Source organism: Ornithorhynchus anatinus, chromosome 3 (genome assembly GCF_004115215.2).
Source record: "Ornithorhynchus anatinus isolate Pmale09 chromosome 3, mOrnAna1.pri.v4, whole genome shotgun sequence".
Taxonomy (NCBI): domain Eukaryota; kingdom Metazoa; phylum Chordata; class Mammalia; order Monotremata; family Ornithorhynchidae; genus Ornithorhynchus; species Ornithorhynchus anatinus.
In genome coordinates this window covers 87,213,627-87,236,636 of record NC_041730.1, presented here as the reverse complement: position 1 = coordinate 87,236,636, position 23,010 = coordinate 87,213,627, and the positions used below count along the sequence as shown (strand labels likewise).

Here is a 23,010-nt window from a genome sequence, read left to right as displayed (position 1 = left end):
CCCCCCCCGACCCCCAAAGCCACTTTTTAAAAACATGGTATTTAAATACTTATTCATTCAGTTGTATTTATTGAGCGCTTACTGTGTGCCGAGCACTGTACTAAGCGCTTGGGAGAGGACAGTGCAACCATAAACAGACCCATTCCCTGCCCACCAAGAGCTTAAGCATCCCAATAATTATTATTATGGTACTTGTTAAGCGCTTACTGTGTGCCAAACACTTTTAAGCCCCGGGATAGAGACAAGTTCATTCATTCACTCAATCGTATCTGTTGAGCGCTTACTCTGTGCAGAGCACTGTACTAAGCGCTTGGAGTGGGCAAATCGGCAACAGGTAGAGACCGTCCCCGCCCAATGTCCCAGTCTAAAGGGGGGAGGCAGACAACAGAACAAGGTTGGACACAGTCCCCGTCCCACAGAGCGTTCTTAGTCTTAATCCCGACTCTGCCCCTTGTCAGCTGTGTGACTGTGGGCAAGTCGCTTCACTTCTCTGGGCCTCGGTTCCCTCATCTGGAAAATGGAGGTGAAGACTGTGAGCCTCACGTGGGACAACCTCATTCCCCTGGATCTCCCCCAGCGCTTAGAACGGTGCTCTGCACGTAGTAAGCGCTTACCAACCTTATTAATCCTTACAGAGGAAGCAACTGAGGCCCAGAGAAGTGAAGTGACTTGCCCACAGTCACACAGCTGACAAGGGGCAGAGCCAGGATGAGAACCCCTGACCTTCGGACTTCCAGGCCCGTGCTCCATCCGCCAAGCCACGTGGACCGGAGCACTGAGCCCAATAAGTGCTACTTAATAAATGGGATCGATTATCTATTAGAGGCCATTATCCTTCTCATTCCAATTTAAAAAAAACACCCCCCTTAAAACCAAGTTTCGGATTAGTGCAGAAGTCCGAGGAAAATGAAACAAGGAAGCAGCATGGCTCAGTGGAAAAGAGCCCGGCCTTGGGAGTCAGAGGTCATGAGTTCGAATCCCGCCTCTGCCCCTTGTCAGCTGTGTGACCGTGGGCAAGTCACTTCACTTCTCTGTGCCTCAGTTCCCTCATCTGGAAAATGGCGATGAACTGTGAGCCTCACGGGGGACCACCTGATGACCCTGTATCTCCCCCAGCGCTTAGAACAGTGCTCTGCGCATAGTAAGCGCTTAACAAATACCAACATTATTATTATTATTCAACCTTAACGTGTGCGCCAACAGGGAGCTGTGAGTGCATCTGTAGTATGTGTAGTAGAGAAGCAGCGTGGCTCAGTGGAAAGAGCCCGGGCTTTGGAATCAGAGGTCATGGGTTCGAATCCCAGCTCTGCCACTTGTCAGCTGGGTGCCTGTGGGCAAGTCACTTCACTTCTCTGGGCCTCAGTTCCCTCATCTGGAAAATGGGGGTGAAGACCGTGAGCCCCACGTGGGACAACCTCATTCCCCTTGTGTCTTCCCCAGCGCTCAGAACAGCGCTCTGCACAAAGTAAGCGCTTAACAAATACCAACATCATTATTAGTATCAGAAAGGAGGAGCGTTGCCAAAAGAACACTGATCCCACAAAAGCTGGGGGGGAACCTCACAAATAAAAGCCAAAAATCGTTTCAGAGCAACACCAGACCATCGGATCTTCTGCACTAGGGAAAGAAGGGCTTCCATCTCTGACTTTTGGCGCACCGCCGTTCATTCGGCTTTCAGATTTTACAAACCCAACAATAATTTATTTTTTACGGTGGAGGAGCCGTCGTCCTTGAAAGAACTCAGCCGTGGCCCGCTGGGCTCTCTGTTGTCCCGTACTCTCCCAAGCGCTCAGTACAGCGCTCTGCACACAGCAAGTGCTCAATAAAGACGATCGATAACGCCGTGAGTGAGGTGTCTAGATTTCAGAGGCAGGTTGGTTACTTGGTTTCAGATAGAGGTTGAACTTTGGACCCAGAACGAAAATAAATACATAAAAAATCAGGGTTGACAAGGTGGTGTGCATCACAGGCAAACGCCCTAGCCATGCCAACTCCCTACCAATTGTTATTACTACTAATAATAAGCAGCGTGGCTCCGTGGAAAGAGTCGGAGGTCATGGGTTCGAATCCCGGCTCGACCACTTGGCAGCTGGGTGACTGTGGGCAAGTCATTTCACTTCTCTGGGCCTCAGTTACCTCATCTGTCAAATGGGGATGAAGACTGTGAGCCCCACGTGGGACAACCTGATCACCATGTAATAATAATGTTGGTATTTGTTAAGCGCTTACTATGTGCCAAGCACTGTTCTAAGCGCTGGGGTAGACACAGGGGAATCAGGTTGTCCCACGTGGGGCTCACAGTCTTCATCCCCATTTTACAGATGAGCTCACTGAGGCACAGAGAAGTGAAGTGACTTGCCCAAAGTCACACAGCTGACAAGAGGCCGAGCCGGGATTCGAACCCATGAACTCTGACTCCAAAGCCCGTGCTCTTTCCACTGAGCCACGATGTATCCCCCCCAGCGCTTAGTACAGTACTTGGCACATAGTAAGCGCTAAACAAATACCACCATTATTGTTATTGCTAATAATAATAATAACCGCATTTCTTAAGGGCTTACTATGTGACAGGCACTGTACTAGATGCCGGGGTGGATATAAGCAAATAGGGTTGGACACAGTCCCTGTCCTACATGGGGCTCGCCGTCTCCATCCCCATTTTACAGAAGAGGGCACTGAGGCCCAGACAAGTGAAGTGACTAGCCCAAGGTCACACAGCAGACTAGTGGCAGAGCTGGGATTAGAACCCAGGTCCTTCTGACTCCCAAGCCCATGCTCTATCCACTAGGCCACGCCGCCCCCATCTGTACCGCTCCCCTCCCCTGCTCTATCAGCCTCCATCCATTATAGAGAAGCAGCGTGGCTCAGTGGAAAGAGCCCGGGCTTGGGAGTCAGAGGTCATGGGTTCGAGTCCAGGTTCTGCAAACTTGTCAGCTGGGTGACTGTGGGCAAGTCACTGAACTTCCCTGGGCCTCAGTTCCCTCATCTGTAAAATGGGGATGAAACTGCGAGCCTCATGTGGGACAACCTGATGACCCTGTCTCTACCCCACCACTTAGAACAGTGCTCTGCACATAGTAAGTGCTTAACAAATACCAGCATCATTATTATTATTATTAGTGATCTTACACCACTTCTCCTCCCTTGATGGTGTGGAAGACCACCAGGTCACAGGGGCTGTTGTAAGGGTGGAGCTGTGTGACCGTGGGCAAGTCACTTAACTTCTCTGGGCCTCAGTGACCTCCTCTGTAAAATGAGGATGAAGACTGGGAGCCTCACGTGGGACGACCTGATGACCCTGTATCTACCCCAGGGCTTAGATCAGTGCTCTGCACAGAGTAAGCGCTTAACAAATACCAACATTATTATTATTATTATTATTATCCCTCCCCCCGCAGCACTTTGAGCTTCCCCAGGCCTGGGGGGCGGGGGGGCAGGGCCCTCCATGGGACAGGTGTGTTTCTGAGGAAGAACTTTCAGAAACGGATAAAATCTGCCCAGACTAGCTTTCCTCTATTTTTTCTGTGGTACTCGTTAAGGGCTTACTACGTTGCCGGCCACTGCCCCAAGCGCCGGGCCCGATTCAAGCTAACCAAGTCGGACCCGATGCCTGGGGGGGCTCACGGTCTCATCCCCCTTTTGCAGATGAGGTGACGGAGGTGCGGAGCGGTGAGGTGACTTGCCCACGGGCACCCAGCGGGCAAGTGGCAGAGCCGGGATTAGAATCCAGGTCCTTCTGTCTCTCGCCCTACACATCGGCGATGGGAGGCTGGGCCGGCGCGGCCCAGCCCTGGCGGCGTGGAAGATCTGGGCTCCCTTCTGCCCTGGGAGTCCCGTGCGGGAACCCTGAAGCGCAGACCCCTGGCACCGTCTGACGCCGTCCATTTGCACACGCGGGATTCGGCTTCACCACGCCCGTCCCGCTCTACGAGCACAGCCGGCCATCTTTCAGCCCTGAACTGTAGCGGAGAGCACGGTGGCACGTCGTTCTTCTTTGGCCCATCGTCTCGTGGCTTGGGGCCCTGAGGTTCTGGGGCCTTGTTGAAGGCGCATCTTCCTCCGAGAGGCCTTCCCTGACGGAGCCCTCCTTTCCTCTTCTCCTTTTGCGTCGTCCTTGCACTTGGATTTGCTCCCTTTTTTCACCCTCCGCACTTCCGTACACATCCTTAATTAGCTTAATGTCTGCCTCCCCCTCTAGACTCACTGAGGGTAGGGAACTTGTCTACCAACTCTGTTATAGTTATATTGTACTCTCTCAAGCACTTAGTAGAGTGCTCTGCAATCAATCAAGATTATTTATCGAATGCTACGTGCAGAGCACCATACTAAGCACTTAGAGGAGAATGAACACACATCCCCTGCCCACAAGAAGCCTTACGGTCGCACAGTAAGCACTCAATAAATACGATTCATTACTGTGTGCAGAGCACTGGACTAAGCGCTTGGATTTGGCAACAAATTCGCCAGGGCATCAGATCTGATTTGGGTAGCCCCGATCTGACCGTTGCTAAGCTGACCCCGGGAACTGCCCCTCCACCCCGAAACTTGGCCCCTGTGGTTTCCAGAGGATTTGAGAAGCTCTGTAAGTCCTCTGGTTTAATCCCCTCTGGGTCCAGGATGAACAGTCTCCGCTGCACCCACCTCACCATAAATTGGCGAGTTGAATATAACAATAATATTAATTACGGTACTTATTGAGCACTGCGTACCATTCGTCCATCCAAGCACCGTTCTAAGCACTGGGATGGATACAAGTTAATCAGATTGGACACAGTCCCTGCCCCACACTGGGCACCCGCTTGGGAAAGCAGCGTGGCTCAGTGGAAAGAGCCTGGGCTTCGGAGTCAGAGGTCATGGGTTCGACTCCCAGCTCTGCCACTTGTCAGCTGTGTGACGGTGGGCAAGTCACTTCTCTGTGCCTCAGTGACCTCATCTGTAAAATGGGGATTAACTGTGAGCCTCACATGGGACAAGCTGATGACCCTGTCTCTCCCCCAGCGCTTAGAACAGTGCTCTGCACATAGTAAGCGCTTAACAAATACCAACATTATTATTATTCCTTTTTTATTTTATAACAGATGAGGTAACTGAGGCACAGACAAGTGAAGTGACCTGCCCAAGGTCATACAGCAGACAGGTGGTGGAGCTGGGATTAGAACCCATGATCTTCTGACTCCCCGGCTTGAGCTATAATAATAATAATGGTGGTAGTTTAGCACTACGTGACAAGCACTGATCTAAGCGCTGGGGGAGATACAAGGTCATCAGTTTGTCCCACGTGGGGCTCACAGTCTTCATCCCCGTTTTCCAGATGAGGCAGAGAGAAGTGACTTGTCCAAGGTCACACAGACGACAAGTGGCAGAGGTGGGTTTCGAACCCACACCTCGGACTCTCAAGCCCGGGCTCTTTCCATTGAGCCACACTGCTTCTCTGCTATATCCACTACACCATGCCAGAGGCCACAAGAGCTCTCCTTTGCAAGAGTATCGCGCTGGCAGAGGAGCCTTCAGCACAAATGATAGACCACGGTCACGAGGCCGCTGGGCGATTTAGCTTCCAAATCCATTTTATGATGAAAATCACACCCGCTTGAAGCCGACCTCTGAATCGCCGCCCCCGCTTGCTCAGACAAGATCCTCCCCAAATGGTCTAGAGGAACACGCACAGACGGGTTGGCCGGTGTTTTCAGATCCGCTCCACCACCAGCCCCAACGCTCTCGTTCGCCCCGACCTCGAGTCACCCCGTCTCCCAAGGAATCGGCCGAAAGGGGACAGAAATCAGTTACCGGACAAAACTCATCCTCCATTCCCGCCCTGCCTTCTAAACAGCTTTTCTTCCATGAACTACACTTCCTTCCGGGGCTCCTACCCACTTCACCCTCCTCTTCCCAACACCCGCTGGGGACCCATAGTGGGAAGGCCCGATTTTCCTAACTCAAAAGGGCGCAAAGCCGGGTGAATAATAACGGCGGTATTTGTTGAGCGCTTACTATGTGCAGAGCACTGTTCTAAGCGCTGGGGGAGAGACAGGGTCATCAGGTTGGCCCACGTGAGGCTCACAGTTAATCCCCATTTTACGGATGAGGGAACTGAGGCACAGAGAAGTGAAGTGGAGAAGCAGCGTGGCTCAGTGGAAAGAGCCTGGGCTTCGGAGTCAGAGGTCATGAGTTCGACTCCCGGCTCTGCCACTTGTCAGCTGTGTGACGGTGGGCAAGTCACTTCTCTGTGCCTCAGTTCCCTCATCTGTAAAATAGGGATTAAAAGTGTGTGAGCCCCACGTGGGACAACCTGATTACCCTGTATCTCCCCCAGCGCTTAGAACAGTGCTCGGCACCTAGTAAGCGCTCAACAAATACCAACATTATTGAGTTGCTCACAGTCACACAGCTGCCAAGTGGCAGAGCCGGGATTCGAACCCATGACCTCTGACTCCCAAGCCCGGGCTCTATTCACTGTAGTCCTGGGCCAGGGAAGGTCCGAGAAGCTCCCTCCAACCTGAAGCCATCTCCCGAAGCCCAGAATCGGTTTCCCAGGAGGCTCAACCGCTCACAGGTCCATTAGTATCGATGAAACCCGCAAACCCGACTTGCTGTGAAGAGCTATTTTGAACCAGGGGTTTTCGTTTGGGGCCTCCGAGATGACCCCGAGTCAGCCTGGAATCAAGCCTATTTGTTGAGCGCTTTCAGAGCGCACTGCACTAAGTACTTGGGAGAGTACGCTATCACAGGATCGGTAGAATAATCTGTTCTTTCCGGGATCCTTGACTTCAACCCCTCATCGGCCTCCCCACTGGTCATCCGGAGCTGCCCCGAAGGCTCACTCTGAAGATCAGCTTCCCTGGAGGGGCCATGGAGTGAATTAGGTGAATGAAGTGAAACTATGTAATATTTCACTCCCTTCTGTCCAATTTCAGGAGAGTCACACACGAGACTCTATCTTCCTCTACTGAGAGCTCACCTCACCTCCAGGAGGCCTTCCCACAGTGAGCCCTCCCTTCCCCTCTGCCCCTCTTCCCTGCCCCACAGCACTTGTGCATATTTGTATTACTCTATTTTATTAATAATGTGTCTATATTTTTCTATTTTGATGCTAGTGACGCCTGTCTACTTGTTTTGCTGTCTCCCCGTTTTAGACTGTGAGCCCGTTGTCGGGCAGGGATTCTCTCTGTTGCTCAACTGTACATTCTAAGCACTTAGTACAGTGCTCTGCAGACAGTAAGTGCTCAACAAATACAACTGATCTAGTCTCAAACTGGCAGGGATATGGACTGGGGCCAGACCTGTGGGATCCAAGATTTGCTGGTGGGTTTATCATACGTGTTGCATTTTCTTTTTGGTTTCAAGTTGCTTTTCGGGTTATCTGGACTCGGGGCCACTCGATATTCACCCCACCCTCAGCCCCACAGTACTTACGTATTCTACAAGCTGTTTATAATGAATGTCTCTCCCTCTAGACTGAAAGTTCAAGGGCTTCTCCCAAGCCCTTACTTCAGTGCTCTGTAGTACTAAAATAGTGGTGTTTGTGAAGCACTTACTAAGCGCTGGGGTGGATTCAAGCACCTGTACACAAGTAAACTGTACAGTGGTGCTCAATAAGTACCATTGATATTTACTGTAGCGACTTAACTACACGGCCTAAAGTTCAGAGGGATCCTCTCACTTCGTGCTAGGGCAGTTACTTGACTCCTTTAAACGAGCGCTGGCCAAAGTGACGGGATAAACGTCAGGCGGCTGGGCGTCGTTCAGATTGCCCTGCTCAGTCAACCCTCTCCGTGCATTTATTCTGCATTTTCACGCACTTAATACCTCCTGCCTAAACACTCACTGATGCCCGCCCACTCTTCCAAAGCTCCGCCGCTTGCCAGCTGAGTGACTTTGGGCAAGTCACCTAACTTCTCTGTGCCTCAGTTCACTCATCCGTAAAATGGGGATTAAAAACTGTGAGCCCCACGTGGGACAACCTGTTCACCTTGTATCCCCCCAGTGCTTAGAACAGTGCTTTGCACATAGTAAGCGCTTAAATACCACCATTATTATATAATCACAAACTCAAGGAGTGAGTCATCGCCACACAACTCGAGATCCATTTCCACCCCTGTGGGGGGTACATTAACTGGCTCTCTCACGGCAGAGCACTGATTCCACGTGACTCCTCACTGCGACTCCAATATAAAAGCTTCGTTTCCTTCATCGTAAGAGGGTCCGCCGCTCTGCTGCACAGTTCAATCGGTAGTCTCAGTGCAACCGCCCCCCGACCCTGTCTCGAAGAAGAGCTACCGAGCTGTTTTTAACTTTTTATTAAAATGCTTAGGATACAGATTGACCTTCTTTTGCAAAAGATTGTTTTCCAGAGATGGGAACTTTTAAGCACTTGGACAAAAAAACAGAATGAAAGGTTTCAATTCACCGGAGCTCTTGTGTCAAGAGCGCTGCCTCCTGGCTGGTGTATTCAAAGGCTGCGTTAACTTCTAACGGCAGTATCTTCCCATCCTTAGGACTTCTTTTCAGGAACACTGTGGGGCGGGCAACAGGGCGAGGTCACTCACTTTAAACCCCCTCTTTCTCCAGTAGTGACAACACACCACTTTCACAAAAGGCATTGGCTTGGCTAGCGCGCTACAAATGCTCGAAAGGCTGAAAAATATAAAGGAAGTGGTAGAGTTAACCTGATGCTGAAAATTAGGACTGAACCAACTGCTGAGGGGGTCCCTCAAACCCATCTGAAGAGAGTCAGCGGGACGGTCCGACAGCAGTTTCTCGCAACCAGGGGTCTTCGCCGGCTAAGGTTTCTTCCGGACGGACACGGGGTTTTCGTTGTGGCTTCTGCCTTCTTAGGATACACCCGGGGAATGATTTGGGGAAAAATACGGAGACATCAAGAGAGGCATCGGGCATCAAGTTGGGACGAGGAAAGGTCTTTTCCACCCTGGGCCTTCTACCACAAGGGAGCAAAGTAGCATTCCGGCAAACCGCAACACTAAGAACCTGTGACCGGTCTGACGGAGTAACGAAGAAATGTTTCTCCCCCTTCATCCTTGGGTAGGAAGCCACCCCCTATTAACGCAAGTCCCAGGCTTCGCTGCCTTCAAGGACCGGTTAAAACACTGGAAATCCGACCTCGCTTGGCAATGGAGCCAGGTGATGCAATCAAACCACCCACACAAACGCAGCTCAGCGAGGCTAATGCGATTACCCCACAGGTCGGATTTAGTGGGTGAAGCCGGTTCAAGGTGAGCAGCTCCACGGAAACTTTTGGAATAAGTGTTCGACCGGCCCCTTTCGAGGCTGAGGGAGAGGAAGGCTGTCCAACCGACGGTTGGGAAAGAAAGGGCTCCGGTAACATTCGCTTGAAAATCCACAAAGGACGGCCCGTCTGGTTCCATTTCGTAACGAGGGAAGAGAGTTGGGGTCGCAGACAGCGCAGGATCGGCTCAGTTACCGTGTCGGAGCGGTGAGAGTCTCCCCGAAGGCCATCGTTTCTGAAATCACCCACAACCCTCAGAATCCAAGACTGCCAGGATCTGCTTTCTGTCTCTCGAGGTCCCAGGTGAACGAAATTCTTCCCGGAGAACCTGACAGCCCGAGAGCTCTGGAGGTGGCCCCTTAACCCCCATCTACTCTTCCCTACTCCGATGCCTTTTCTCTAACCTAGACGTTTAGGAGACAAGTAAACAGACACGACTATTCACTGTTGACGTGGTCTCCATTTTCTCTTCCAGAGGGAGCCGATCAGCTGGTTTCTCAAACGGAAACCAGGACACGGGAGTTCTGCTCGGGAATGAAATTTCATAAGAGGCTGGATGCAAAGAAACCGGCTTCATCCGTAACCGGGAGTCAGAGTTAAAGGCTCCGGAAAACCCAAAAGGTCTATTTTGTGATTTACTGTTCACTCGGGGGGAATCGTACAGAACCATTCCCTGACCCAGAACGACGGCCGTACTTTCGGCAGCCTGCTGACGAACGTGATCGAGACTGCTTATTCCTTGGTTCTCGCTCTTCTAAGGCGAACAGAGTCTCCTTCTAAGGGAGCCTCCCTCGCTGTGACGGAGTTAGAGAAGAGTCAGCTGAGTCTTCTCGTGCCCCACTCCAATCCGCGTTCCCGTGACTCAAGAACAGCCTCAGAGAGCCTCCTTCGGCATCAGCCTCCAAGATCAGAACCAAGTCACCCTGCAGAGCGGGCGCGCCCAAATCTAGGTTTACTGTCGACCTCTAATAGCGTGATATCGGTTCGGTATTCTGTGAAACATCTAAATGCCATTAAATAGATTAAAAATAAACCCCAATAATAGTAGAGACTCCGGACCAAACGAGATGAATGTTAAACTAAGAAGAACTAGAAGGGACGCCATTCCCCCTGGCAACGTTTGCTTTAAAAAATAGAATCGCTTTCTTTTTTCCAATCAATTGGCCACAGTGGTGAGACGCGTTATGCTTTTCGGCGACCAGGACATCAGTCTTGCATGGCGGAGGGGAGGGGCTGGGCCCCTTAGCGACCGGAAAGCCAGGCGGCCCCGGTATCCGGGATCGTTTACCTCCCGACGGTGTGGAAAAGAGCGAGTGTCACCACTGTGCAATGAGAGTTGACCGAGATTCCTGGTAGCGGGACCAGGCTGTGGCTGGAGAGCTTTCCGGGTTTCGAAGAGAAAAGTCCGGGAGGAAGCTTGTGAACAGGATCAGTCCAGAGGAGTAAAACTCTTTTATTTTCACTGTCCGTCTATCAGTCAATGTACTGAGATAGCCAGCGGAACCCTTCTCCGTAGCCTTGCCTCTTGAGCACGCTGCACATGAACACTTCCATGGGGCGGGCGTTCAAGTCCCTCAGTGGTACGTTTCCCTAAGGGAGGCAGAAGAGGAAAGTCATTACGGCCTTGACGGTCCAGCTGAGAGATCGCCGTTTTCCGCCCACCGCGCACCAGCTAAGGCCTACCGGCTCCCCTTCGGACGCGATTCTCCCCCTTTCCAAAATGGACACCCTCCAAAACCCCCCAGCCGGACCCTACAATTAAAGGGATTCCCTTCAACTTTTCTGGAAGGAACGGCAACCCAGGGGAGCGATTGCTGTGGACGCCTCGGCAAAGTCAAAGGAGCGAGTGGGGAAAAAGCTGACCCCGACCTTGGTAACTGAATCCCTTCAAGGAGAGTCGGGGAGCTTAAATAAGCCATTGGAAAATGCATCTGCAATCAAGCTCCATGCCAGTGAAATTCAGGGCCCAGACTCTCCGGCGAACCCTCAGGCTAAAAGGAGAGCAGTGAAACCGCAGGCCTCAGAAGGGGAAAGAAAGGGGAGGGGGAAAGAAAGGGGAGGTGATCTGACAAGGCAAGGGAAAGGAGAGACTGTGTGAGAGTTGATAGCAGCAGGGAAGGGGTAATGATTTACACAGAACAAAATTCGGATCCGTGTCAAAGGGTATCCTTAGCACAGAAGATCTGGGGCAACTGCTGCTCCGGAACACCTGTTCTACAAATTTCTCTCTCTCTCTCTCTCTCTCTGCATACCTGTTTGGACGTCCTTCCAACTGGAGGTAGCATGGCCTACTGATCTGAACATGGGCCTGGGAATCAGGAACGCTTGTGTACTAATCCTGGTTCTTTCAATGACTTGCTGTGCAGACAACTCATTTAACTTCTGAGGGAGAGTTTCCTCATCTGCGAATGGGGATAATGATTCTAGCCTTTCCCACAGGAGAAACAGGAGGATGAACTCAGTACTTTCAAGGTCCACAGCTGGGAAGGACTGGTTAAATATTATCGCTGCTGCTTTGCTACGAATCAAAATGTAATTTACCGAGTCTAGCCAGGCAGGCAAGCACGGGAGCTTCTGATTCGGTTGGAAAAGAACCCAGGAATCCCTCAAAACAAACAAAATAGCTAATCTATCAGCTTTACCTTCTCGTTCAGATTAGGGAGCAAATACTTCCTACATTGCCAGAGCACCCCGGACTGGGTTCTGAAGAAGAGGCAGATGGCTGTAGGTGCCGTGGCCGGGACCAGGGCCAACCGCGTCTGGCCCCAGATTTGGGGGCCAGGCAGGGCTCCACCCAGTGAACCCCGGAAAGTCAGAATTTCAATTTCTACTGTTTTTAAAGGATAACTGTGAGAAACCCAGATTTTTCAAATGATCCCACCAGCGGCTCATGTTCCAGATCTTCCCGCCTTACCTTGCCTGTGGTCTGCCCATAAAGCCCAAATATCTCACGCAGTTTTTCCTCACTGATGGCCTCTGGTCTGTCAATTTTGTTCCCCAAGATAAGGATTGGCACATTGGATATTGTCTCGTCTGTCATTAATGCCTGAAAGGAAAACACAAACAAGATTCTCAGGTGATCCCCAAAGGGTTCAGATGTTGGGCCCGAGTGTGATCTGTCTTCACTTCTGCTCTGACTTTTCTCCTTTTTAAAGTTCTCTTCTGCACACTGGAACCATGTAAAATCCACGTGTCAGTTATTCGGCAGAAGTTAGGACTTTGGCCTAGCGGAAGAGAACAGAGTGGGGAGTCAAGAGGACTGGGGTTCTGATAGCTCCACCACTTGCCTGCCTCACGACCTTGGGGAAATCACTTCACCTCAGTTCTCGCATCAGAAAAATGGGGAATTCAGTTCTCCTTCCTTCTTAGACTGTGAGCCCCTGTGGAACAGGGACTATGTCTGATCTGATTATCCGGTGTCTACCCCAGTGCTTAGTGCAAAAATACCCCAACTATTACCAAATTTTATACTGAAATACTAAACTACTGAAGATCTTTTATTCAGAGGCCCCAATATGTCAAATCACTACAGTCCTTTAAGGATTTTCCTTGCCAAAATTAAAAAAAATTGCCTACAACAACCATACCTTCTTAAGAATGCTAAATCAGAATATAAAACTTGAAGGAGAACCTTTAAAAAAAGATCTCATATTATTAGTTCCCCTAAAGATGTTATGCAAACAAGCAAGTTCTCACATATCAACTATTAAAGCACACTCACCACTCCTTAAAGTAATGATCTTCCTCCTAGCCCTCAAATCCACACACACCCCACCCCCTCAAAAAAACTTGGGCCAGGATATGCAGAAAACGCTAGACAAAGGAGATAAATCAGGATGGAAAATGGTGTGGCCGGGTGGAAAGAGCAAAGACCTGGGAACCAGAGGACCAAGGTTCCAATCCCAGCTCCATCACTCGACTGCTGTACCATGTTGGGCAAGTCACAACTTCTCTGTGCCTGTTTCCTCATCTGTAAAATGGGAATTCCACAGCTGTTCTCCCTCCTTAGACCCCATGTGGCTCTGGCCTGATTAAGCCGCCTCTACCCCAGCATTAAGAACACTGCTTGACTCGATGGAAACACTTAATATCATTTTTTTAAAAAATGGGTAAAGTTTAAACCTGACAGCGTCCGCATGTCGATTTAACACAGATCGAAAATGATCCGCAAAAACACAAAAGCCTCAAGGGAGGGTCGGAGGGGAAAAATGGGCTCATCGACACAAACGTACGTTAAGTTCGACTTTGGACTCCTGGAGGCGAGGGTGATCCGCACAGTCCACCAGAAAGACAATCCCATTAATTGCTGGTAGGTAGTTCTTCCAAACTCTGCGAGCTGAAGGGATGGAGGAAGGTAGTAATTAGGTACCTAAAAGCAGAACTTTGGCATCCTGGACCCCAGATTCGGAACATCCTACACTCTATTCCCTTTAATGGAATCACACTACAACAAACCCTTTGCCTTCACAATTGCAGTCTTCACGTGTGCAGCTCATTGACTGAATTAGCCCAGATAATGGACTTTTCAACAGAAACCTCTCCTTACCCAATCGGTACGGGCTTATCTCCACCAACCCTCATGATGCTGGCAAAGAGGCTCATCAGGAAGGCCCTCGGTGAGTGGCCACAGCTTTTCACGTGTCTAACACTCCCCGTTTGTTAGCTCTAAAAGTTCAGGAGGAAACTCGGAGGTGACTCTTAGCCGGGCCAGATGTAACTTGGGGTGGTTAAGCTTTGTACCAAGGAAAGGAGGAAGAAGGTTTTAGCCAAATGAAAGTGCAAGTTGGTGCCATATAAAAAGATGCTAAATTTAGATCAGAGTGGGTGGTGTCAGGGGGAAAGAGAAACCAGATATTTCCTACACCAAGTGCAGGGGAACGGCTATTTTTGCTCAAACGAAAAAAACCCACCAAACAATAAAAAACAATCCTACAACTGTCTAAAAGTATCTGTAATGGTCTAGGAGACAGCAGCTGGTCTTCCGCTACTGCTCTTCCCTGCCCTTCCGCCCAGTGCATCTCTTACCTTGCTCATGTCCACCAAGATCAAAGGTTGTGAAAGTCATTCCTGCAATTGTCAGCTCTTCTGAAGCTGGGAAACAGGAGAGAAGATGTCTTTAAAGAAGATGTCTTTACCTAGATGTGCTTATTAGGTAAAGGCAAAAAAAAAAAAAAAAAAAAGCTCTTCCATTAATCTAGATGACTATTACAGAGGACTTTGTTTTTTTCTTCAGCAAACTCTGGAGCTTAGAATTAGGTATTACAACCAACCTTCCCTTAATCCTGACAGGAAGTCTTTTCCCCAGGACCATTCTGGTTAGAGCACACAATGACACAAAAATGCCAGCAGAACAATCCGCTGGCGTTCTTATCTGACGCTTGGGTGGGTCCTACTGATTGGCTTCAGAGTGACTTCAATCTCTATAAATGTATGCTAATGAAATGCCATGCCAGCCGAAGCTCTCCCACCCAGACTGTACACGCACGATGATTAACAGCTCTCCTCTGGTCTTGTCAAACCTACTTGGATGTAGTGTTGGAACATGTTGGCCCAATCTGTCATCTTTGAGCATGTGCAGAAGAGTGGTTTTGCCTGCATTGTCCAGGCCCAAGAACACGAGTTTTCCAGATTTCTTATAAAGTCCTACAAAGGGAACGACAACAATAACAAAACAACTCAACTTCAACTACAAGCTATTGCGGACGGCAGCCTACTTCCTATTTTGGAAAGAGCTGCGCCGAGCTCTTAAGACACGGCGATGGTATTGCTTTACCTAGAAACTGTAGCACACTGCTGAAGCCATTGTAGATCCACTCAAAGATGAACGACATTATTGAAGCTGTTACCTATATAAAAATACAAAACATAACATGCATTAACCCCGAGAAGCCAAAGTTGAATTTTAACCTCTCTTGTTCCTTGGCTGAGATTTATTCCTAATTCTCGACGTACCAAAAATGGAGGTCAAAATAGCTATCCAGGGTGAGGAAGTAAGTCCATGGCCCCACAGTTCTATAGTCAGATAAAGTTGCACTGTTCTTTCTACAGACACCTCCAATCAATCATATTTTAGTTGTCTTGCTGTCTCCTCGCTTCTATACTGTGAGCCCGTTGTTGGGCAGGGATTGTCTCTATCTGTTGCCGAACTGTACTTTCCAAGAGCTTGGTATAGTGCTCTGCGTACAGTAAGCTCTCAATAAGTACGACTGAACGAATTTATTGAGCGCTTAATCTGTGCAGAGCACTGTACTGTGCCCTTGGAAAAATACAACCTAACAGTGTTTGGTGGACACACACCCTGCCCCCAAAAAGCTGTTTATCATCTCTTCTACTCATCTCCAAAGCACACACATCTGGAGCTCCCCACAGGCTACAAGTCAGCATCAAAAAGGACCAGAAAGGGAAAATAACATGCTTAAATCACTCTGGGTTATCCTATCTGCTCCCCGATTCCTTTCTGGTTCTGAAATTGTCTGGAGCTACGAATTATCATATGAGCTCCTCTTTTATGAAATTTAGTCAGGAGGCCTTGATTTTGGGGATTTCAAATCAATTCTTTCGCGTAAACTGGTCCGGAGATGTAAACGGCAAGGACAGCACTGTACACTTACCTTTCTCTGAAGAGGAAATTCAAGCGGACATTTGGGAGTGTGGGAAGTTTTCCAGAAACTCCACAAAAACAATCTAACATTGGACAGCTGTGTGTCAACACACTCTAAGCCCAGAACAGAAGCTTACCTTGAAAGTTAACTGCAATACTAAGGTTTAAATCAGTGGTGTGTAGGCTGATATACCTCTTTGTGTGTTAACATGCGACTGCACTTTCAAATAGAGTTGAAATAAATTGTTCTCCTACTTACTCTCAACTGGCTGTACTTCTTTATAAACTGCATATGTCATATCCATTTTTTGAGTACAAATGGATACACTGGGATTTTTAACTAGTAAAGAGAAATATGAGTAGTAACTTAATGGTCCTCAAATACATAGATATTATCCAACTTGGATAGGGGTAGATCATTTTCCATTTCCATGATTAACTGGGCTCTAGATTTTTAGCATAAGGGAGGTTCAGGTTTTTTGGGTTTTTTTAAGTTTCCTGAAATAGAAGATAAAGGTTTGAAGGTGGTTTGAACATTCTCTCCTTCAGATCCAGTCCTCTCTGAGAGGAGCACATGGGGAAGGTGACCTTATGGTCGTCTTTCAATCCTTGAACTCAAAAATTGAGCTTCAGATTTGAGATTGAGTTTGAATGCAGTGAAGATTCTCTCCTTCAATCGGTTTTCAGATCTTTACAATGAAGTAACCAGATTAAACCAGTTTAGCTTCCCAGCCTGCCTCCTACTCTTCAAAACCTTCCAACGGCCATCCATCCATCACTGCAGCCAACAGAAACTCCACGCCATTGGCTTTAGGGGATTCAAATCAGTTCTCTTCCCCACTATCTATCCTGGCTCCTCTCCCACTGCAACCCGGCCCACTTTAACCCCAACCTCCCCACTGTGCCTTCCTCATCCATCTCACCTCTGACCCCTTGCTCCCCCCCCTGCAACTCCCTCCCACTTTACATCTGACCTCCACTCTCCGCCCCTTCAGAGCCCTTCTAAAATCTCATCTCTACCGCAAAGTCTTCCCTCACTAATCTCTCAACTCCCCACCCTACTTTCCCTCCCTCCTTTGTCACCTATGAATTTAGGTAATCACCCCACCCCATCATTAAAGGAATTTAACTTTCGTTGCTTCCCCTACCAGTAACGTGTTTTAATGTCCGTTTCCCTCACTAGCTGAAAATTCCTTGAGGACAGGGATCATGCCTTCATGTTCCACTGTACTCTCTCAAGCGCTTAGTGCAGGGCTCTGCACCCGGTAATGCATGCTTCCCAACTCGGCGAGCTGCACGGTGACTCCAAGCGTGGACCAAATCCTGAGTCGGCCACGGAGACTCCAAGTGGCTTCAGGGGACCTACTTGGAGCACCGCTCGAGGGTGTTTGTAAAATCTCCCTACTCCCTCTGGGTGGTTAGGAGGGTTTGGGGAGCAGAGGGACCGAGAGGCAAAGAGAAGACTATTCCCAGAAGGATGCAACAGGAGCTTCAGCTCCTCCCAGATCACCCCAAAACAAAAAAAGGACCTGGAACCTCCTCAGTCTCACAAGGATCACAACCTGAGGCCCCCCCTGCAGCAGAATCCCCTACTTTCCACACCCAGATCGACCCAAACCTCTGGCAGTCCACAGTACTGGTGCTCCAGGGCTTGCAAACACTGGGTCAAAGGTCTGCTCCTTGACATTGCAGTTCTTGGCCCCAGTGCAGTTAAACATTGTTGCACTCTGGAATAGGCACAAAAATGGGTGAGAATTTCATGGTTCTGGGCATGGTGTACCTTGCCTTTGCACAGTTTTCTTCCTTCTTAGAGGCTGGCTTTCAAACATGGTACCAAGATATTTCTCAGAGGAAAAAGTTCCACACCTCAAACCCACAACCCAATGAACTATTAGATAACTACACTAGAAGGAACTCAAAGCAGAAACTACCGACCACGTGATGTCCATCGACAAATTGAGGAAAACCAAGAGAAAGGAAAACATACCAGGCCACATTTCCTAAAAATACCAATCCCACAAAATGAGTCTTCTGCACCTCTTTCCCCAGCTGTAACTCAGCTTGGGAGGTAAGGGACATCTTATATTTTCTCTTTCGATAGCATGAACTTCTGGTTTGAGTCAAACAGAATGCGCTACAAAGTTTGAGATTACTAAAAACAAAAATGCACCCGCGAAGCTTGCCAAGAACAGGCCCAGTACTGCAAAGTCATCACTACTGATTTCTAAAATGAGGAAATGGTCCGGGTGACCACTGTGCAGCCTGATTAAGATCCCTCAAAATGGCTTTACATTCTGGAACTCTAAAAAGTTCCGGCTTCCGAAACGTTCCGGTGACATTTGGGGGATCCGGAACTAGAGTTCACGTAAGAGAAACTATGTAACAAGTAGGAGGTTTTCAGCTCCCAAAAAACCTCTACTTTCTTAGCTGGGTGATGGGTTGAAGGTCAGCACCGTTCGCTCCCTCCCCAGGCCACAGCCACCAAAAGCACGACACAGCAGTGACCACGGCGCTTGGTGGGACAAAAAGACGGCTGGCTCTGGACAGGAACAGCGGGGCTCGGCGGAAAGAGCCCGGGCTTGGGAGTCAGAGGATGTGGGTTCTAATCCCGGCTCCACCTCTAGTCTGCTGTCTGACCTGGGCCAACCCACTTCACTTCTCTATGCTGCAGTTCCCTCCTCTGTAAAATGGGGATTAAAATTATTAGGCCCACGTGGGACAACCTGACGACCTCGTATCTCCCCCAGCACTTGGAATAACAATAATAATAATGGCATCTGTTAAGCACTTACTATGTACCATGCACTGTAATAAGCACTGAGGTGGCTACAAGCAAATCGGGTTGGACACGGACCCTGTCCCACATGGGACTTTCAATCTCAATCCCCATTTTACAGATGAGGGAACTGAGGCCCAGAGAAGTGACTTCCCCAAGGTCACACAGCAGACAAGTGGCAGAGCTGGGATTAGAACTCATGACCTTCTGACTTTCAAGCCGCTATCCACTGTGCCATGTGCTAGGCACATAGAGCTTAAATACCCTAATTACTATTATTCTATGCATAATACCAAATTAGGCACCAACCTGCCCGAGAAGCGGGGCAGGAAATCATCAAGAATCACCCGGGAGGGGGCGGGGTTAGGGACCTTTTTTTCAATTTTCTAAAAGGAGAAGGGAAAACTTTTCCAGGCAGGGAGGCGGGGACCCTCCCACGCACTTTCATTCAATTGTATTTACTGAGTCCTTAGTGTGTGCAGATGACTGTACTAAGCGCTTGGAGAGTACAATTCAGCAATAGAGAGAGACAAATCCCCGTCCACACCGGGCACACAGTCTAGAAGCCTGGCGAGAAGCAGCGTGGCTTAGTGGAAAGAGCCCGGGCTTGGGAGTCAGAGGACATGGGTTCTAATCCCAACTCTGCCACTTGTCTGCTGTGCGACCTTGGGCAGCAGCTTAACTTCTCTGTGCCTCTGTTACCTCATCTGTAAAATGGGGGATTAAGATGTGAGCCCCACGTGGGACAACCAGATTACCTTGCATCTACCCCAAAGTTTAGCATATAGTAAGAATGAGTAGATACCATCGTCATTATTCTTGGAATGGGGGAGACAGACATCAAAAGAAGTAAACAGGCGTCAACAGAAATAAATAGAATTACAGATATATACACATCAAAACAAAGAGACAAACATCAATAGAAATAAAATGACAGGTCCATTCACATCAAAAGAAGCAAACAAGCATCAATAGAAATAAACAGAATTATAGATGTATATATATCAAAAGAAATAACCAGGCAAGACAGTCTGCACGGACTGGCTCTGTTGCAGATTTTTTACTTCCCAAGCGCTTAGTACAGTGCTCTGCAAACAGTAAGCGTTCAATAAATACAACAATGAATGCATACAAATCAAAACAAGCAAACGGGCATCACTAGAAATAATAGTAAATAATAAAAATAGTATTTGTTAAGTGTTTACAATGTGCCAAGCACTGTTCTAAGTGTTGGGGGAGATGCAAGGTAATCAAGTAAGCAAATGGGCATCAATAGAAATAAATAGAATTATGGAAGTATACACATTAAAACAAGCAAACGGGCATCAACAGAAATAAACAGAATGATGGATGCATACACATCAAAAGAAGCCAACAGGCATCGATAGAAAAACAGAATGATGGATGCATACACATCAAAACAAGCAAACGGGCATCGCTAGAAATAAACAGAATGATAGTTATATACACATCAAAACAGGCAAACGCCATCAACAGAGATAAATAGAATGACAGATATATACACATCAAAAGAAGCAAACAGGCATCGATAGAAAAACAGAATGATGGATGCATACACATCAAAACTAGCAAATGGGTGTCAATAGAAATAAATAGAATGATAGGTATATATACATATCAGAACAAGCAAATGGGCATCAAGAGAAATAATTGGAATGATAATAGAGGTATACATACATATATATACAAAAGCAAATGAGCATCAGTAGAAATAAAAAGAATGATGACAGAGGCCTACACATCAAACCAGGCAAATGGACAGCGATAGGAATAAATACACACATATATACACATCAGAACAAGCAAATGGGCATCGATAGAAATAAATAGAATGATAGATATATATACACATGTATACACACATCAGAACAAGCAAAGGGGCATCGATAGAAATAAAAAGAATGATAAATACATACATGAGAACACGCCAATGAGCATCGATAGAAATAACCAGAGTGATGACAAAAGCCTACACAAACCAGGCAAACGGGCATCGAGAGGAATAAGTAAAATGATAGATATAGTTAAATACACATCAGAACGAGCAAATGGGTATTGATAGGCATAAACAGAATGCTATATATATAAAAAATATATATATATACACACACACACACACATCAGAACAAGCAAACGGGTATCGCTAGACACAAATAGAATGATATATATAAATATGTATATACACACATCAGAACAAGCAAACGGGCATCGACAGAAATAAACAGCATGATAGATATACACATCAGAACAAGCAAAGGGGCATCGACAGATACAAACAGCATGACAGATATACACATATATATACACACATCAGAACATGCAAAGAGGCATTGACAGAAATAAACAGAATGATAGGTAGATATAGGCATACATCAGAAGAAGCAAAGGGGCATCGATAGAAATAAACAGAAAGGTAGATATAGGCATACATCAGAAGAAGCCAAGGGGTATCGATAGAAATAAACTGAATGCTAGATATATGCATGCATCAGAAGAAGCCAAGGGGCATCGATAGATATAAGTAGAATGATAGATAGATCCATACATCAGAAGAAGCAAAGGGGCATCGACAGAAATAAATTGAAAGATAGATAGATCCATACATCAGAAGAAGCAAAGGAGCATCGACAAGAATAAATGGAATGACTGATAGATAGATCCCTACATCAGAAGCAGCAAACGGGCATCGATAGAAATAACCAGAGTGATGATAGAGGCCTACACATCCAACCAGGCAACCAGGCATCGAGAGGAATAAACAGAATGATAGATAGGTTGATTGACAGAGAGATAGGTAGGTAGATAGATAGGTAGGTAGGTAGATATACACACATGAACAAGCAAACGAGTATCGATAGATATAAATAGAATGATATAAATATATAGAGAATGATATAAACATACATAGAGAATGAAATATAACTATATATAGAATGAAATATAAACATACATAGAGAATGAAATATAAATATATATAGAATGAAATATAAACATACATAGAGAATGAAATATAAACATATATAGAATGATATAAATATATATAGAATGATATAAATATATATAGAATGATATAAATATATATAGAATGATATAAATATATAGAATGATATGAATATACATAGAATGATATGAATATACATAGAATGATATGAATACATAGAGAATGATATGAATATATAGAATGATATGTATACATAAAAGGATATAAATATATACAGAAGGATATATATACAGGATATAAATATATACATTAGGATATATATGCAGAAGGATATATATGCAGGATATATATGCAGAAGGATATATATACAGAAAGATATAAATACAGAAGGATATATATACAGAAAGATATAAATATATACAGAAGGATATATATACAGGACATATATACAGAAGGATATAAATATATACAGAAGGATATAAATATATACAGAAGGATATATATACAGAAGGATATAAATATATACAGAAGGATATATATACAGAAGGATATAAATATATACAGAAGGATATAAATATATACAGAAGGATATAAAAATACATATATATAAATATATACACACACACACACACACACACACACATGAGAAGAAGCAAAGGGGCATGGACAGACATGAAGAGAACGATGCTAGAGGCCTCCCCATCCAACCAGCCCGACGGGCATCGACGGAAATGAACAGACGGACAGACCCCTACCCAACCAGCGCTTAGCCCAGCGCTTGGCCCAGAGGCGGCGCGGACCGAATGCCGTGCGTCTGGCAATGACCCCAAAGAAGTCAGCGGGGCCCCGGGGCCCCCACCCCAGTCACGTGACGCGGGCCAGGGGCGCCCCCACCCCAGTCACGTGACGCGGGGCGGGCGAGGCTGCCATGGGGGGGGGAAGGGCGGGGGGGGGGGTGCAGCCCCGCACCAACGGACGGCGTGTCACTTCCCCGCCCATCTTCCCCCTTCCCTCCCCGCCCGCCTCAAGCCCCGCGCGGGCCCTCACCTCTCCCCCACTCGCGGATCCGACTGAGGCGGCGGCTGAGGAGAACGAGGCGACGGGTCCGGCCCTCCCTCACAGAGGACACGGCGGCAGCCAGCTCCTCGCCGGAAATTCGTAGCGCGGGCGGGCGCGCGCGCACCGGGGCACTTCCGGCAGCGTGTGCCGCCGACGTCACCACGCACGCCACGCCGCCCGCCTCTCGTCGGCCTAACAGGGAGAAAAGGGCGCTCCGGCCCCGCCCCCCCTCCCGCCCTCGGCCGGAAGGCGCGAGACGTGGCAGTGGCTCGAGCGGGAGGGAGGGGCACCCGCTGCGCCGGGGCCCCCACCCCCCCCCCCCCCGAAGTGGCCGGTTCGAATCCCGCCTCGGGGCTGGTGGCCTCATT

At 47.9% G+C, this 23,010-nt stretch overlaps 1 protein-coding gene across 2 annotated transcripts; it reads right to left on the bottom strand.

The window, feature by feature from the left end:
• Positions 1-8,282: 8,282 nt before the first annotated feature.
• Positions 8,283-22,748, bottom strand: SAR1A (secretion associated Ras related GTPase 1A). Of its 2 annotated transcripts, none has more exons than XM_007668043.4 (7): positions 22,631-22,748; positions 15,018-15,090; positions 14,768-14,887; positions 14,270-14,335; positions 13,477-13,580; positions 12,159-12,290; positions 8,283-10,834 (listed from the first exon to the last, which is right to left on the bottom strand). In XM_007668043.4, the coding sequence occupies exons 2-7, from the start codon at positions 15,073-15,075 to the stop codon at positions 10,718-10,720; spliced, it is 597 nt and encodes a 198-aa protein (XP_007666233.1). In that variant the 5' UTR covers positions 15,076-15,090; positions 22,631-22,748; the 3' UTR covers positions 8,283-10,717. The 2 variants fall into 2 exon arrangements, with proteins under 2 accessions (XP_007666233.1, XP_001506794.1); XM_001506744.6 differs by lacking the exon at positions 22,631-22,748 and adding an exon at positions 22,339-22,359.
• Between the last annotated feature and the right edge of the window lie 262 nt (positions 22,749-23,010).